The sequence below is a fragment of the Mesocricetus auratus genome, unplaced genomic scaffold (assembly GCF_017639785.1).
Source record: "Mesocricetus auratus isolate SY011 unplaced genomic scaffold, BCM_Maur_2.0 Super-Scaffold_100003, whole genome shotgun sequence".
NCBI lineage: Eukaryota > Metazoa > Chordata > Mammalia > Rodentia > Cricetidae > Mesocricetus > Mesocricetus auratus.
The window spans coordinates 81,587,091-81,602,813 of record NW_024429188.1 but is presented as its reverse complement, the minus strand read 5'-3'; the positions used below and the strand labels follow the sequence as shown (position 1 = coordinate 81,602,813).

At 41.3% G+C, this 15,723-nt stretch overlaps 1 protein-coding gene across 3 annotated transcripts in view; it reads left to right on the top strand.

Moving 5' to 3' along the window:
- Positions 1–15,168, top strand: part of Amot (angiomotin) — a 58,873-nt gene extending 43,705 nt beyond the window's left edge. For all 3 annotated transcript variants that reach the window (XM_021234321.2, XM_013122319.3, XM_021234322.2), the window contains 5 exons: positions 962–1,152; positions 8,254–8,376; positions 9,133–9,365; positions 10,410–11,159; positions 11,453–15,168. In XM_021234321.2, the coding sequence (XP_021089980.1) occupies positions 962–1,152; positions 8,254–8,376; positions 9,133–9,365; positions 10,410–11,159; positions 11,453–11,550 (1,395 nt within the window). In that variant the 3' untranslated portion in view covers positions 11,551–15,168. The remainder of the gene's footprint in view (positions 1–961; positions 1,153–8,253; positions 8,377–9,132; positions 9,366–10,409; positions 11,160–11,452) is intronic.
- The last annotated feature ends 555 nt before the right edge of the window (positions 15,169–15,723 follow it).

Here is a 15,723-nt window from a genome sequence, read left to right as displayed (position 1 = left end):
TCCTTAGCTTCCCATTCCAGCAAAATCCATCATAGTATCTTACACCTTTTATTTCTCACGAGAACTGGAACAAGAAACCCTCTATGAAGTGAAACAGCTACACACCTACAGTCTTAGATGTTTTGGGATCTTGGGCAGATTTTCTGTTTTGTTTTACTTTGAGACCAGGTCTCATGTAGTCCAGGCTGGCCTCCAGCCCAGCTGGAAGTGGTCCTTATCCATCTTCTGATCATAATACTTACTGGATTTCGAGGAGGAAAAAAAAATGAAGAACCCTACCCCCACAAAATATTGCACAACTCACCAAAGAGCTCATAAATTAAGGACAGTTTGGGATTCAAATCACAGATTTAAAATTTTCCATTTTCCATTTCCCTTGTGCAGTTTTTATTTCATTGATCTAATTTCTTGACAACATAACAATTTGACAAGGTAGATTCTTGTTCTGATCAAGGGAGGTTCATATTGCAAACCCAAGTCCTGTGGCGATCTGAATTCTTCCTTGTTTTGAGCCAGAATCCAAACCAAGAGCTGAGGTTGGGATTAGCTTAGTGATAGAACACTTTACCAGGGCTCGCAGCACTAAAAAAGGATCTTCAAATAGATTGAAGCCTGGAGATACAGCTCAGTGACAGTGCTTTCCTAGCACGCACAAATCTAGGTTTGATCTCTACTACTATGCAAACAAACAAAAGAGCTTGGGCAGTCTCTTCCTTGTAAAAATGAAAGCTCTTCAAATTGGATTTGGTAGGGGAGCTATGACAGGGGATTCCTAAGTTTAAGGCCAGCCAAGGCTACAGATTGAGATCCAATCTTAGAAAATCAACATTATTAAATAGATAGATATAAATAAGCAAACAACAACAACAATAATAATAATAGTAAATGAACTTCAAGTGGACTCTGGGCACCATGGTTGTTCTTTCACTAACTTGAAGGGTCTTGGTGTCTCCCTCCACAGCGCCAGGGCAACTCTCAGCCCACCAGTGCTTCAGAATACAATGCCGCCGCACTGATGGAGCTCCTTCGGGAAAAGGAGGAGAGAATTCTTGCCCTGGAAGCAGATATGACCAAGTGGGAACAGAAGTATTTGGAAGAGAATGTGATGAGACATTTTGCTCTGGATGCTGCTGCAACTGTGGCTGCACAGCGGTAAGTAGTTGCTAGTAGGGGCCACTAGCTGAAAGAGGACAATGGGAAAACCAGGTATGGAAATTCATTCTGACATTTCCCAATGCTTAGTCTCCTTTAGTACTCTGTTTGTTCCCCCTCCAGTGTCTCCTCAAACAGATTTTCTTTCTTCCAAATATACATGGACTAGATGGCTTTGGGGATAAAGGTATAAGGACTTCAAATAGTTTTCTCTATGGTCTTTTTGGAACCATAATTGAGTTTGCCTCAGCAAACTGGAACATTGCAGGTAGACTTAGCAGCTAAGTGTTTGGACACCCCCCCATTAGCTATAGATGCCTTCAGCCACGTGTGCATGTTGTTTAATCCAGCGAAATTCCACTCAGAAAGTAAATGTCACTCAGGAGTAGCTGCTGCCATTTGATAGTTCTGGCTCTTCCTGGGTGTGTGCCCAATTTGAATCCATCACTGGCCTTTGAGAAGGTCTATATTTGATGGCCACATTCTCTGTGTTCCTGAGCTCACATATAGTTAGTCTCATTTTATCTGGTACAGAGAAAAAGGCAAGAGAAATGTTATTTCTGATTTCTTAGGCACCTTCTTTGTGTATTATAAAAGCTAATAACTATTTTTTCTATGTTGCTGGATAGAACCTGCATGTAGACTTGAACACTGAAGGTCATACAGAGTATATTGCACCCAAGCAGGCTTCTGTCCAGAAAGTTAATAGAAACAGTAGTAGTTTTGTCCTTACATTCTTTCAAATGCAGTACATCAGTAGAGTGCAGCACTTGCTAGACATTGGGCAGTGATAGGTGTGGGGGATGTTATCAGTGTGCAAGATGGACTGGCCCATTCTCAACCTGCTCAGGATTCTCCCAACGTTCTTCCATCCTCTGTGTGATCATCCTGGCTACAGATAACCTTATACCTGTAAAGGACTGAAGCTATCTTTGGCCTGATCTTGAGGTCTTCATGAGCTGATGCTTCCCTGGCTTTGTTTCCTGAGAAAAGCATGCTTACTAAAAGTCAGTTTCATAATGGTGTCCAAGGAAACTCCAGCTGTGTCAGAAGGTGGTCACAAGGCGATCACAAGGCTTGGGTACAGATTTGAAGCAGAATGTAGTGTCAAATTGCCTACAGGTTCCCAAAGAAGTACAGGACTTGTTCAGAGTTATTTGTGAATACCTAGCTGTGGTGAGCCAGGGAGATGCAGGATAACTTTGTCAGTTTTATGCAGATGAATGATACAGCTTGCAATGGTGCAGGACATGAGAAAATGCTAGAAGGCAGTAGCTTGGGGCTGACAACAGATTGGATTCCAGGGCAAAGTACAAGAAAGTCAGAAAGATGCTTGGCACGAGGAATCTTATATAAAGACAGAACACCCATTCCTCCTCCTCTCTTGAAAGCATTATGTAGTGATGAATTCCCTTGCAGATCTATGTCCAAAATATGTTGGCTTCCATAAAGTTTATTTGATTTAAATTGAATTGCTTTGTTTTACTAGGTAGTAAGTGTTCACATAATTACTGTTTTCAGCAAAATATGCATGATTATCATTTAATATGAAAAAACACAGCCCGTTCCTAGTGTTCCTAACTAATAGGAATGCCTTCTACTAGAGGCAAGCATTCCAAATCTGGGCTGTTTGTAACTGATACAGACAACAGGAGAGAATGAGAGAGAGATTATATCGGAATTCCCGTAACATAAATGAGCTAGACTAGATGAATCCTCCAGATCCTTCTATTAAAGATTTATAGTATATTTATGGAGACAGTATCATTGCACTTTGCTATGGAGAGTGGTTCCCTTTTCTTCATTTTTCATTACATGATAAATTTGGGGAGTAACAGACAGAAAATGTTATTTCTTAACTTATAGGCTTTTCTGTCTAACTTGCCAAATCTCTTCACATTCCTTCTCCATTTGTTACCTTCCTGCCAGCCAGCCTAAAGAGAGACATGAAGCGTCTGCCCCGGGACCCCTATTTGTGGTGTAAAGCTTCATATATCCTTATATATATTCTTTCATTCAATGCAATTTTAAATGCCTGGAATACTGGCTGAAGATGGAAAGTACTCAAAATTTAAGGAAGGAAAGAAGAAAAATGGGGGGGGGGGCAAAGAATGAAGGCAAGGTTGCAGGGAGAGAAAGAATTTAGTTCTAAATGTGTAACTTATATCCCCCAATTTAATTAGTACTACATTTTCACATTCTGTCTAGTGTCTGTATTCTGTCAACATCACAATGCAGAATAATCTAAACCTCACAGGTCTTGACAGGTAGCTCACAGGTAAGTGACATATGTCACAATTAAGTCACCTTGTTTGCATGATATCAGTAGTAGCTATAAGTGACTGCATTTTTTCAGTGAAAATATTAGTCAACACAGTTAAGACTAATCACTTCAAGTGTAAAATTGGATGAATTTTGGAAAATGAATACAACAGTGGAGCTACTACCAAAATCAAAATAGAAGACACATTCTCACATGACCCTATGGCCCTAAACTTGATGCTTTCCTCCCTAGACAATGACTCATCTGGTTCTTGTCAATATAAAAGGAGTTGTATTGTGTTTGCACTTTTTGTTTTACTTCTTGTGTTCAGCATAATTATTTTGAGCCTTCCAATTGCATGTATGTATTAATAGCCCATACCTTTTTATTTCTGTGTAATGTGCCATATAATGGATACATCATAGATTATTTATCCATCCACCTCGTGATGGCTATCTGGATTATTTTCAGTTTGGGACTTTTAGATATAATAAAATACAAATTTTAATGTAATAGTAAAAAACGTTTATTTTCTTGGATTAGAAGTCATACTAGAGTGGTCTTTTTATACCCTTTCTAGTACTTTGATTCTGACTAACCTTTTGCCAAGGGAAAGCTGTTGATGATACAATTTTTTGAAGAAGGTATAGGGGACTAGAAGTGTTCAGTAGTAGACAGTGATACTGATCAGAAGTGCACCACTTGAGGTGGTGGTGGCAATGAGCCTTATGTCAGTACAACAGGGGGCCAGGGAGAAAGGCTGTGAGTTCAAAGTCAGTTTAGGCTACATAAGATCCTGTATAAAATAAAAATAGTATTTGACATTTAATATTTTTTATCCCAAGGATTCTAGAAAATGTATTTTCTTTGTCAAAAACCAGGCAGTGTTCTTCAGAGAACTTTAAGCTTATAACTTGTACTTCCAATGCTCAAAGGCACGTGCTGTTATCCATTCAACTCTCAGGCACAGAATAATTGTATCATCTAGAAGCCCATACTAAAGGACACAAGAACCAGAACCTAATATTTTATCAATTTAACTGTCTCCTACATGTGTGGCTCAATGCTGGTGAACTTGTTATCACTAGTTGTTCAATAAAGTATTAGTTGAGGCTTATTACTTAGGCACCTGGAATCTTTATAACAAATGCACCATCAGTCTCTGCATTCAGGCTCCAAGTTACTGTGTCTCTCGAGAATCTAGGGGCTTAACGTGATAAATGGAAATCCCTACCAAGAAGCTCTTGTTCATTCCCAGAAGCCCAGATTTGGCAATACAGATTTTGTGTTTGAGCTCATAAATGGTGAATATGCCTGAAAAACAGCAAAAAGATAATATGATAACGACCCATCAACCATGCAGTCTGTTACATTGAATTTACTGAATTGGGTTGTTGTGCTTGGAATGTGTCTGTTTTATACTGGGAAATGTAAGCCCACAAAAGGAGGTAGTAAAGTAAGAAAGGGCAGGAAGAAGACACACAGCTCACATGGGTATTTTTTCCTTCCTTAATAATGGCCTTTATCGGCTTCCATATTCTACTTCTCAGTCTGTATTCTGTTATAGTTACCTTGTTGTCTACCGTGCCTTCTCTGCAAAATGCTGTAATAGTAGTTCTGACATTTCTGAGATTAAACTTTGGATCTTGTCTTATGATTGTTCTCAAGACAACTCTCCAATAATTCTGAAATATAAAGTCATCAGCACTTTCCAAAAATTCTCTCCTTGATTTCCTGTGTGGCAGCAAACAATATTCCATGATTTGAATTACAATCACAGTTCTTATTTATTCTTTCACTTCCCTGATTCTACCATTGACATGGTCTCCAAGTTCAATCCCACCTACCTCCTCCATTTCCCATTTCCCTGGCTACATTACTGGTTTGTATTTTCACTATTGCCTCGTGGGATTACTGCAGTCACCTTCCTAGCTGGTCTTCTTGATTCAAGTGCTTCTCTCTTCTGGTCCATCCATCCCATTTCCGCAACAGATAGTGCTATTGTCCTAAAGCTTGGCACAGTTCCTTTCATTCCCCCACAGAAAGCTCTAGTAATTTTCAGTGCCCATTAGACTAAAGTCCAAACTCATTCCTGTAGTGGTTAATTATTTACCTTTTGTCTTCTCTTGCAAGTTTCCTGAAGCCGGGAGCTAATCATTTCCACGTGTTTCTCCCCTCGGCCTCCCACAATGTTCCACTTATGGTAAAGTTCATGTATTAAATAAGTAGCAGAATGCTACCCATAGGAAAAGATAAAGCATTTTTATTTATTGATTTAAAAAAACAACTATTTTTGATCATTTGAGGCAGGGTCTCACTATGTGACCTTGCCTGGCCTTAAGGTCTTGAACTCGTAGTGATCCTCCTGCCTCAGCTTCCTCAGTGCTAGGATTATAGGCATGAATCACCACACTAGTCAAGATGAAATTTAAATGCCTGTTAGGTGTTTTAAGTAGGGCTGGGCTGTGGTGGCACACGCCTTTAATCCCAGCACTCAGGAGACAGAGGCAGGCAGATCTCTGTGAGTTTGAGGCCAGCCTGGTCTACAGAGCGAATTCCAGGACAGCTTCCAAAACAATACAGAGAAACCCTGTCTCAAAAAACCAAAAAAAAGTCATTTTAATTAGGAGGCCATGAGTGACAGTCTCTTACTGTAGTTTGGATTATGCTATCAGAGAAAAGAACAGATAATTTTTGAGCTGCTGACAAACATCTGTCACATTTAAGACTTTGAGATGATGGTATATCAGGTTCATGGGTGTGTGTCTTAGGCTTTGCATGCTGTTTTTCATACTGCAAGCAGCATCTCCTGATATTCTTGAAGGCAGTCTCAGAGTACTGGAACTTGCTCTTCAAATGCTGTACTAGCTTGCATTTGCAAAGCCATTGGCTTCATAGTCCTAGTCTTCTACAAGGAAGATTAATATTGAGGGCTGTCCTGGCAGGCCGATAGGAATTCACTAAGTGCCCCACATTTTCAGGCTCCATTCCTGATGAGTTCACAGTGTCCATATCAATTAGTTGGCAGGGCTCTGTGTACCCAAACTGGTCTTTTATGCAATGAAAGTGGCAGTAGGCCAGTACTAGTTCCCCCAATGACAAACTGTACGTTCAAGCCCCCAGTGTCTGTAGACACCATGCACTTTTCAAGAGGCTTGGCTCTAAAGTGTTTGCCTTCAGTTTCCCTTGGCACTGTGTTAGGGCAGGAATGGCCTCCAGGACCAAGGAGTAGAATGGTTTTTTTTGTAGGGTGTAGAATGTTTTAAAGTCACACTCGCTTTTTGTTATTCTCTACCTATATACTTCTAAATATTAAAAGCATTGTTGAAGTGTTTTTATTGTGCCTGATGGTATATGTTTTTAACATGAATAAGTTTATTTTGAGCCGGGCGTTGGTGGCGCACGCCTTTAATCCCAGCACTCGGGAGGCAGAGGCAGGCGGATCTCTGTGAGTTCGAGGCCAGCCTGGTCTACAGAGCTAGTTCCAGGACAGCCTCCAAAGCTACACAGGGAAACCCTGTCTCGAAAAACCAAAAAAAAAAAAAAGTTTATTTTGTATAAAGTGGAAGGAGATGTCATTTCAATTGTCGTTTTGATATGAGGAAGAGTAAGCATAAAACATGTTAACTGACTTTCAGATATCATATCAGCAAGTTTGTTAGTGGCAGAGTATTTGTGGAAGCTGAGACTTTATCCCTGGGCTGGCTATAGTAAAAGCCTTGATATCAAGTAATATGCAGTACTGGTTCCTGTCACACAGTCCAGTAGGATTGTGAACAAGTGGATTGCGTAGAATTTGGGGATGTTAAAATAGTGTGAATTTGGCAAATGATGAGAGTGACTGTATCCCTCCAACTTCTTGCCAATTCCAACAAATGGGTGTCAACTTGGCAAATAAACTATAAGCATCGGCACAGCATTGGCTTTTGCAGAGGCCTACCAAACTTCTCCAATCTTAATGTTAGCTGACCACCTATTCGTTCCCGTCATTATATTACACCAAATGTGTATTCATCATAATCTCAATGCTAGGAGAACGTAGCTGTCTAGCTTCCAGCAGATACTATGCCTAGGATCTGAAAGAAGTACAGTGAAGCAGGGACAGTTCATTCTTCTAAAGTCTATTTTCTCCATTTCCTTTGTAATCCCATGTATGTCTTCCCTTAATCATGATATCTATGTATTTCCCTTAGTCCTCATCTCTATTTCCTTATCTTTTGCCTCTTTTCCCCTCCCTGTCTCTGCCTCTGCCCTTCTCTCCTATGCACACATGTTTCTCCTTATTAATAGTGATTGATTTAATAGTTTGAGACAACTTCAGGTGGAAGGTGATGACCCCTTGCACAGTAGGGACTCTGGCAAGAGAACAGCCATTTAGTTGGTATAAGCTCGTGCATTCAGCATGGTCCTGACATAGATTAGATAAAGAAAAAAAAACAGTACAAGGTTAAAGACCCTTTTTGTTAGTTCAAGCGTCCAAACTGATTTGAACTGTTTATGTGTCTGTTTGTTTCTAGCCCTCGTATGTAAATGACACTCAACTGTCACAAATCCTACTCAGAAACCCTCTGATTTTCTTCAAAATGTAACCTTGTCCATATTCCTCTTGCTGTTTGGCGACCTAAAATCTTGAATGGGACGAGCTGCTAGGAGGTTTGGGGAGAGCTGCTTATCTAGTTCTGTAAAGCCAGTGTGTACACATTTTTACCAAATCCCCTCTGACTTTAGCAGCTATGTCCATGCCGGTGCATCTTCCACCCTAAAATTTTAGGCTAGAGAATACCATCTATTGATTTCGATGCCTGCTCATCACCATTACTACCCGTTTTCCTCCTCAGAGACACAACTGTCATTAGCCACTCTCCTAACACCAGCTATGACACAGCCTTAGAGGCCCGCATCCAGAAGGAAGAGGAAGAAATCCTGATGGCCAACAAGCGCTGCTTGGACATGGAGGGAAGGTAAAATCTGGATGTGGACACAGATGGGTTGAGAAGTTGATACTGAGACCAGCTAGATCAACAGAGAAGGACAAGAAAGTTTATTCAGAAGTGATGAACTTGATTTTGTAGCCTGCTCCCTCACCCCTCCATTTTCACCCCTGCTAGTCGGTTACCTAAGGTTTGATGTGATGACTTATAATGAACATTCTTATTGACTAAGTAATTCCAAGTAGGGTTGCTTTCCCCTGGATTTTGCGTTTTGCTAGATCTGAGTTTTTCACATTACTTCTGAGGTATTCTTCATAGCACAACAGCTCAGTTCTGTAATACAGCCAACTTCACAACAAAACATCTGTTTACTTTGGGAAATCCAGCACCCAATGTCTTTTTTAGACTTGGTGTCACTTACTTATTACCTGGACATCATGTTTTAATAGAAGACTGTATCTTCTCACTGAATTTACTGTTACTATGGAAGAGCTCCTTCAGCAAAGAATGACTTCTTTCCTATATAACCTTTCTGTTTGTGAATATTTGACTTTTAATTTTCTCATGTGTCAGCAGAAGCTCTTAGATGTTCTCTTGCATCTACTTGGCAGTCCAGGGCATGCGTTATTTTTTCTTTAAAGCTCTAACATACTGAGCCTTCCCTCCAACTCAGAATGAACTAGACCAACACTTTCTTGACAAGATAATGGGAATGCAAACCCACTTAGGTGGTGAGATCAGAATACGGAGGTAGCTTTCTGTTTGTGCTTTCTCTTTGACTTTTAGGATTAAGACCCTCCATGCCCAGATTATTGAAAAGGATGCCATGATCAAAGTGCTGCAGCAGCGCTCCAGAAAGGAGCCAAGTAAGACAGAGCAGCTGTCATCCATGAGGCCAGCGAAGTCTCTGATGTCCATTTCCAATGCTGGATCGGGCTTGCTTGCCCACTCATCTACCCTGACTGGTACCCCCATCATGGAGGAGAAGCGAGATGACAAAAGCTGGAAGGGGAGCCTAGGTAATGAAAATAAGAGCAAACGAGGACGTGCACGGTGACATACTTAGAAAGTGTCCTCCCTACATTACACACAGCAAGGGAAAGAGACAATAATTCAGGTTCTAGAGAGGAGAATTTGGGGTTGCTTTTTCCCCTGGTGGTACTAGCTGCATGGCCAGGAGCTCTGAAGTCTCATGGTAAGAATATTAATTGAGGCCAAAAATGAGAATCCTGAGTTCTTTGGGGATTCAAGGAAAATAACTTGAATCTTCTGTGAAAAATTCTCAGAATTAGCTTTTGCCACACAGGAACTTTGTCCAAATATCAAAAGGACTTCATTGCAGGCAAAATTCAGAATTACAGCCTCACTGTGTTCCTTCCTCCCCTACAGAAATAGGATCCAAAGTTCTCTTTAAGCTAATAGGGTGAGGTGGCAGCTCTTGTTACCAGAATGTTCCGATATGGGAACAGAATGTGCTTTTTCTTTCAATTCCTGTCCATTTCACCCCCTCTAATTAAAGCCTCAGAGGCCCATAGATACTGAGACACATTTTTGAACCGGAGGAAACAACCAAATATATATTTCAAATCTTTTGTTTTTAATGCCTTTCTTGGTCCTCTGACACTTGCAGTATCCTTTAAGTTAGAATAAACACTCTGGAAGGCACTGTCATGTTTAGCACTGTAGTTACACAATGAAAAAGCACTCTCATGGACATCCACAGGTACCCCATACTCCTGGATTATTTTCAGCTCTCTGGTAATGTGGGGTATTAACGTTACTGGAACAGAAAAGAACTCGGACATGTTGGTCTGCCATCATCACCAATGGGGGAAAAATCTATCAGGTACCAAGGACAGGATTAGTATGTTGTGTTAAGAACTGAATAATGAAGAAAAGAAGGGATCCTCTAAGTCCAAAACCAACACTAGAGGAAAAAACAAACACTTTTTAAAGAAAAATGTCAAGTATTTTCTTTTCCTGAATTCTGACAAGGGTGAATAGTAAATCAGTATTTAGATTGGAATCACCCCCTTTCCTCTTGTTCCTTGTTTCATTGGTAGGCATTCTTCTGGGTGGAGACTATCGCGCTGAGTCTGTCCCATCCACTCCTTCGCCGGTGCCACCATCTACTCCCCTGCTCTCGGCTCACTCAAAAACAGGCAGTCGAGACTGCAGCACCCAAACCGAACGGGGATCGGAATCATCCAAAACCGCAGCTGTCCCTCCCATCTCTGCCCCAGGGGCTGTTCCAGTTGCTGCTGCTGCCACTGCTGCTGCCATCACTGCAACTGCTGCCACCAACACTGCCACAGCTGCCACCAACACCAATATCATGGTAGCTGCTGCTCCAGTTGCTGTTGCTGCCGCTGCTGCTCCAGCTGCTGTTGCCGCTGCTGCCCCGTCTCCGGCAAATGCTGCTGCTCTTGCTGCTGTCTCTCCGGCTGCTGCTCTCTCTCCAGCTGCTGCTGTCTCTCCAGCTGCTGCTGTTCAGATTCCAGCTGCTTCATCTCTTACTTCTGCTACTGTTCCTCCCACTCCTGCTGCTGCTGCTGCTGCTGCTGCTGCTGCTACTGCTGTTCAGGTTGCTCCAGCTGCTTCGGCTCCGGTTCCAGCTCCCGCTCCGATTCCGGCTCCAGCAACGGCTCAGGCTTCTGCTCCGACTCCGACTCAGGCATCAACTCCAGCTCCGACTGCATCTCCTACTCCAGCTCCGACTCCAACTCCAGCTTTGGTTCAGGCTGAGGGTCCTGCAAGTTCTGGACCACGGCGTTTGTCCACACCAAATCTGATGTGCAGCCCAGACAAGCCAGGTAATCCCAATTTTCCATGCCAGGTATCTTCTGGTTTTATTCTCAGGAATAGATATATTAGTTGGCGCCTGCCATTTTGACAGAGTTGAATGTTTCATGATGTAATAGGGATTGGGCAGAGGAGAGAAAAGAGCTTCTAGAAATGCTTTCTCTCATTCACTAAAATGGAAATGGTCACGAGTGGCCATTATCCCAGTAAAGTAATGATGGGAATGTACCTAGTTGCACTGTTTGAAACTTTTGTTTTTCACGTTGTCTCTGAGTTGTCTCTAACCTCTCTCATTTCCATTTAGATGGTCCTGCTTTCCACTCCAGTACTCTGGAAAGAAAAGCACCCATTCAGATCCTGGGTCAAGAGCCTGATGCAGAGATGGTGGAATATCTCATCTAAATGGCATAATCAAGAGCTGAAGTTATCAGCAAGAGTTCTTTTAACCACTTTTCCCCTTTCGTTTGTCTAATCTGGGGTGATGATGGGGTTGGGAGGTGGGGGTGATTTTTTAAAGGGACTTTTTATTGGACTCTTGTAGTACTTAATACCATGAGAATTCCAGTCTATTTTTGGAATACGTAGGGAGTACCTCAAAATGATAGGTTAAGCCGAATATGCTCTAAAGCTTATTGGTGGGATTGTTACGATAATGGACTATTAACAGGTAGTGATGCCCATTGATTTAAAATGTTTCCATTTGTCTCTCGAGTGCCCAATTTGAGGTCATTTTTCATTGAAGAATACAGTATGTGTGGAAGGCAGTTTGGAACATGTCGTTCAGAAGTGGAAATCCAGAGAGAGTTTGAGGCCTTGCGGCTTTGTCTAACTACATCCCAGTCAACAGCCACAGAAAGTTCTCACTTTGAGCTGGGAAAAGACAATGTTTTTTAGGAGCTTTGAAAGCTGGAGAAAAGGAAGAGAGTATTGGGATTAAGAAGGGTGCTGGAGCCAATTTTCTCTCCCGGTTGCCAGTTACCCTGCCCCCTCATATTGATGGTGTTTATCTCCATTTCAGTGGTGCTTTGGAAGTGGATTCTTTTGGTTCCCTCCTGGAGGTTCATACATTCATATATATCCTCTGGAATAATTTATGCATTTGGATAATTAATATATTGCTTTCCGATGGTAGGAATGTAAATGAACAGAGCAGTGCGTGACTTCCTCTCTTAGGGAGCTAGTTGTTAGAAGCCTTGATGGGGGCTTCATGAGATGCTGCATGCCAACTTCAGTGGTCGGGGAATAGTCGTGAATATGGCTCAGTCACCTTGAATGAGACCAGTTGACTGACTTAGCCTTTATTTCTTCCACAACACAGATTCACTGGCTGACTCGCCGGTCTTTGTTTGCCAATAATTTGCAAAACGAGGAAACATCTTTTATTTGACAGGTTGAATGTGTTGAATTTCAGCCTAATACTTGGGAAATATTTCATTTTTGTTTCCCCAAATTCTTAGCATGTGCCTTCAAGGCATATGCAACTGTCACCTCCATGAAAATAACACAAGAAGTCCAAAGTACCGGGCTGCAGTCAGGAGAGAGGTTGATTGCAGCAATCTCCTCAACTACCTCTTCTTACTGTCAGTGACTCTATCTTGGACTCCCCTTGGGAAGTAGCTGGGAATGTATACGTGGATACATGGGAGGGACCGAACAGGGAGCCTTGACACAGGGCTGCCTCTAAGGACACAGAGGCTGCCAGCTGTCACGGGTCCTTGTCTTTAGTCTCTGCCCTTCATTGAGGTAATAGAACTGCAGATAGTATCACTAAGATCAGTTTTCAGGGGTATAGGGAGGGTAAGGGGAGGGGGACTATTAGGTAAAGGGGAGTAGGGTTTAGTGATAGGTTAAGTTAGAGATCAGATTGATAGAAGGGTAGCCTGTATATTATGTCATGGGCTTTAGTGATGGGAAGGAAGTTTATCTAGCAGTGTATCTCTGCCTTCTAACTTTAGTGATGAGGAAACTGAGACTTGGAAAAGTTTTGTGACTTTTTCAAGATCACACAGCACATCTGTCTCTTCTGACAATTACATGCCCATTTTGGGGAAAATGGGTATCTATAAAGAAGAGCCCATTTTGAAGAAAAGGCATCTTCCTAGTCTAGGGTATGCCTACTTTATGAAAATCTTCTTGATTTAACTAGATTGTTTGTGGTTCTGAATTTTTGTCTTGTCTCTGCTGGAGTGCCTTGTATGGAATTGTTCTTTTCCTCATGCCACTTAATCATTGAGCTATATGAAATGCACCCCTAAGAAATCAGCTCAACTGTTTTCACTATAAAACTGGTGTCTTGGGTCATTTTATGTATTCCTCTGTGAGCATAAGAGTGCTATATTTACCTGTATTCTTGTGTAGTTCCTAATTACCTTCCAAAGGATTTATTTGTGTGTGTGTGTGTGTAGATGAGGGAAGGCAATACAACAACTTTTAACTAGTTGTTCACATTATTAATATCAAAATGATCATCCAATAGATTGGTCCTCAGTTAAATAGTAAATGTCAAATGGAAATTTGAAAGTGCAGTCATGGTAATAATGCTTATTCACACCGTTTTTTGTTGGAAGGAAACAAACCTTCAGACAGTAGAAGAATCAGGCAGTAAGCACCAGGAGAGCAAAGGAATGAAAATAAAAGAAAAATTTTATGTCCTCTCCTGATGATAGTACATTGCTAGAATTTGGGTTGACTCTGGGAGCCGTGATCTGTAAAGTGAGAGATGTGATACATTCCTCACTGTGTGGCAACCATCTCTTTAGAATCGTGTGTTTGGGAAAATAAGGAAGTCCTTGCTGAAGTTCTATTTTGAACTTTTCAGAACCTCTGGCCTGCCACACTAGAGATAGTCATTCTGTTCAATTTTCAGTCCCAGGCAATTTGCTACAAGGACACTGTACATCTAAGGATGGATGAAGACTATGTTGGTACAGTCTGTTTATAGACCATACAGTCTACCTTTGAGAACATTTCTACTAGACATCAGTTTTAAAATTCAGTTATGGGATGACTCTCAATGTAACCATCTCTTCACTGATGTGTGGATGTAACATTTGGAGCCTCTTCCTGGCCTTCCTTCTGTCTGTAGTAAAATGTAAGCCTTTTACTGGCACCCCAGAAGATGAGGGAGACATTTGTTGTCTTAACTTTTACTGTCTCGTGGTTTATGAGGATCTTATAATTCATTTGTTGCTGGCAATGTCCCATGTCCAGCAACATTTCATTTGATTGAACTATACTTGATACAAAACTGTTAACATTGTTGGGAAAGTAAAGTCAGCTTGAACTTTCCCTGAAAGTCATGTATTGTGACTGTTGTCTTAATGAAGGTTTTCATTTCAGTGTTGCTTTTCAGCTGCAGGGTAAAGGGGTAGTAGAAACTTGAAGCATCTGCCATATCTGTGACAGGAAATAGAGCAAGATACCTGTCGTGTTCTCCTTTTACTTTTGCACTGTTGAATGGGTCTAACAAACTGGTTCCTAAGCTACTCTTTATGAATAATCTAAATAATGTGGCAGCTTAAAATATAGATGTGTGTGCTAACTTTAATCAATGCTCCTGTCTGCTAGCCATACAATCTGTCATCGTAAATGCCCATTCATACATGGAATATGTTACTTAAAATGTTTTCCTTCTTCTGAAAATGTTTGCAAAGGGAGGTATTGACTGTGGGTTCATTGTTACCAATTTCTGCCTGCCACAACCTTTAGAAATTCTTCTTCCAAGTGCCACCACTGACAGTAGGACAAGGATTGGAAGCATGTACATTTTCTTCTGGTAGCAAGGGTGGGTTACAAGGAGCTTTCAAATCTCCTTCTGACCACCTTTGTTATTTAAAAAAAAATGCCTAGTTGGGGTTGGCAGATGGTTCGAGAATTACTTTTGGTTTAATATACGTGCTCTTATAGTGGTTGTGATCCTCTTCTGTAATCAAAAGAGCCAGATCAAATAAAGTTAAGCAGGTTAAATCCACTTTGTGCCTATCTTTTCACTGACAATAAAGTTAGCTGTTTGAAAATGCACCCTGTGTGGAAAATGCTTTGGTGTTTACTGGATATGGACTCTGTGTGATGTTAGTAATTACTTTCAATTCAGTACACAATGGAATTGTTTTGCACCAGCAGCAGCAGCATTTGCATTTGCTCAAAGTATGGGAAGTGATTAAAAAGTCTTCAGACAACACAACACAACAGGCAGCATTCTCTAATCAGTCTTTTTATATACAAGTACAATATATAGCAAAAGCCTTTACACCTTTTTGTTTCCTGGTTCTGGAAGATAAAATGATGGCCACCTTAAGCAGATAATTAATTTGGGGGTTATCATTTTGGAAGCCCACCCCCTGCCCGTTTGGGATTCCTTTTGTGACACTAGTAGTTGTAGTTGCATCCATGCACATGCCGGCAACCCTGAGAGGAGATGAGACAAGAGCATGATAATAGGGAGGGAGAAGTGGTGGGCAGGTATAGGAAAAGTAGCAAGGGAGGCAGTGGAGGTGGATGTGATCAAAACACATAGTCAGATATGAATTTAGTTAGCAAATAGAAATAAATCAATAAGGGCACAAACTGTGTCAG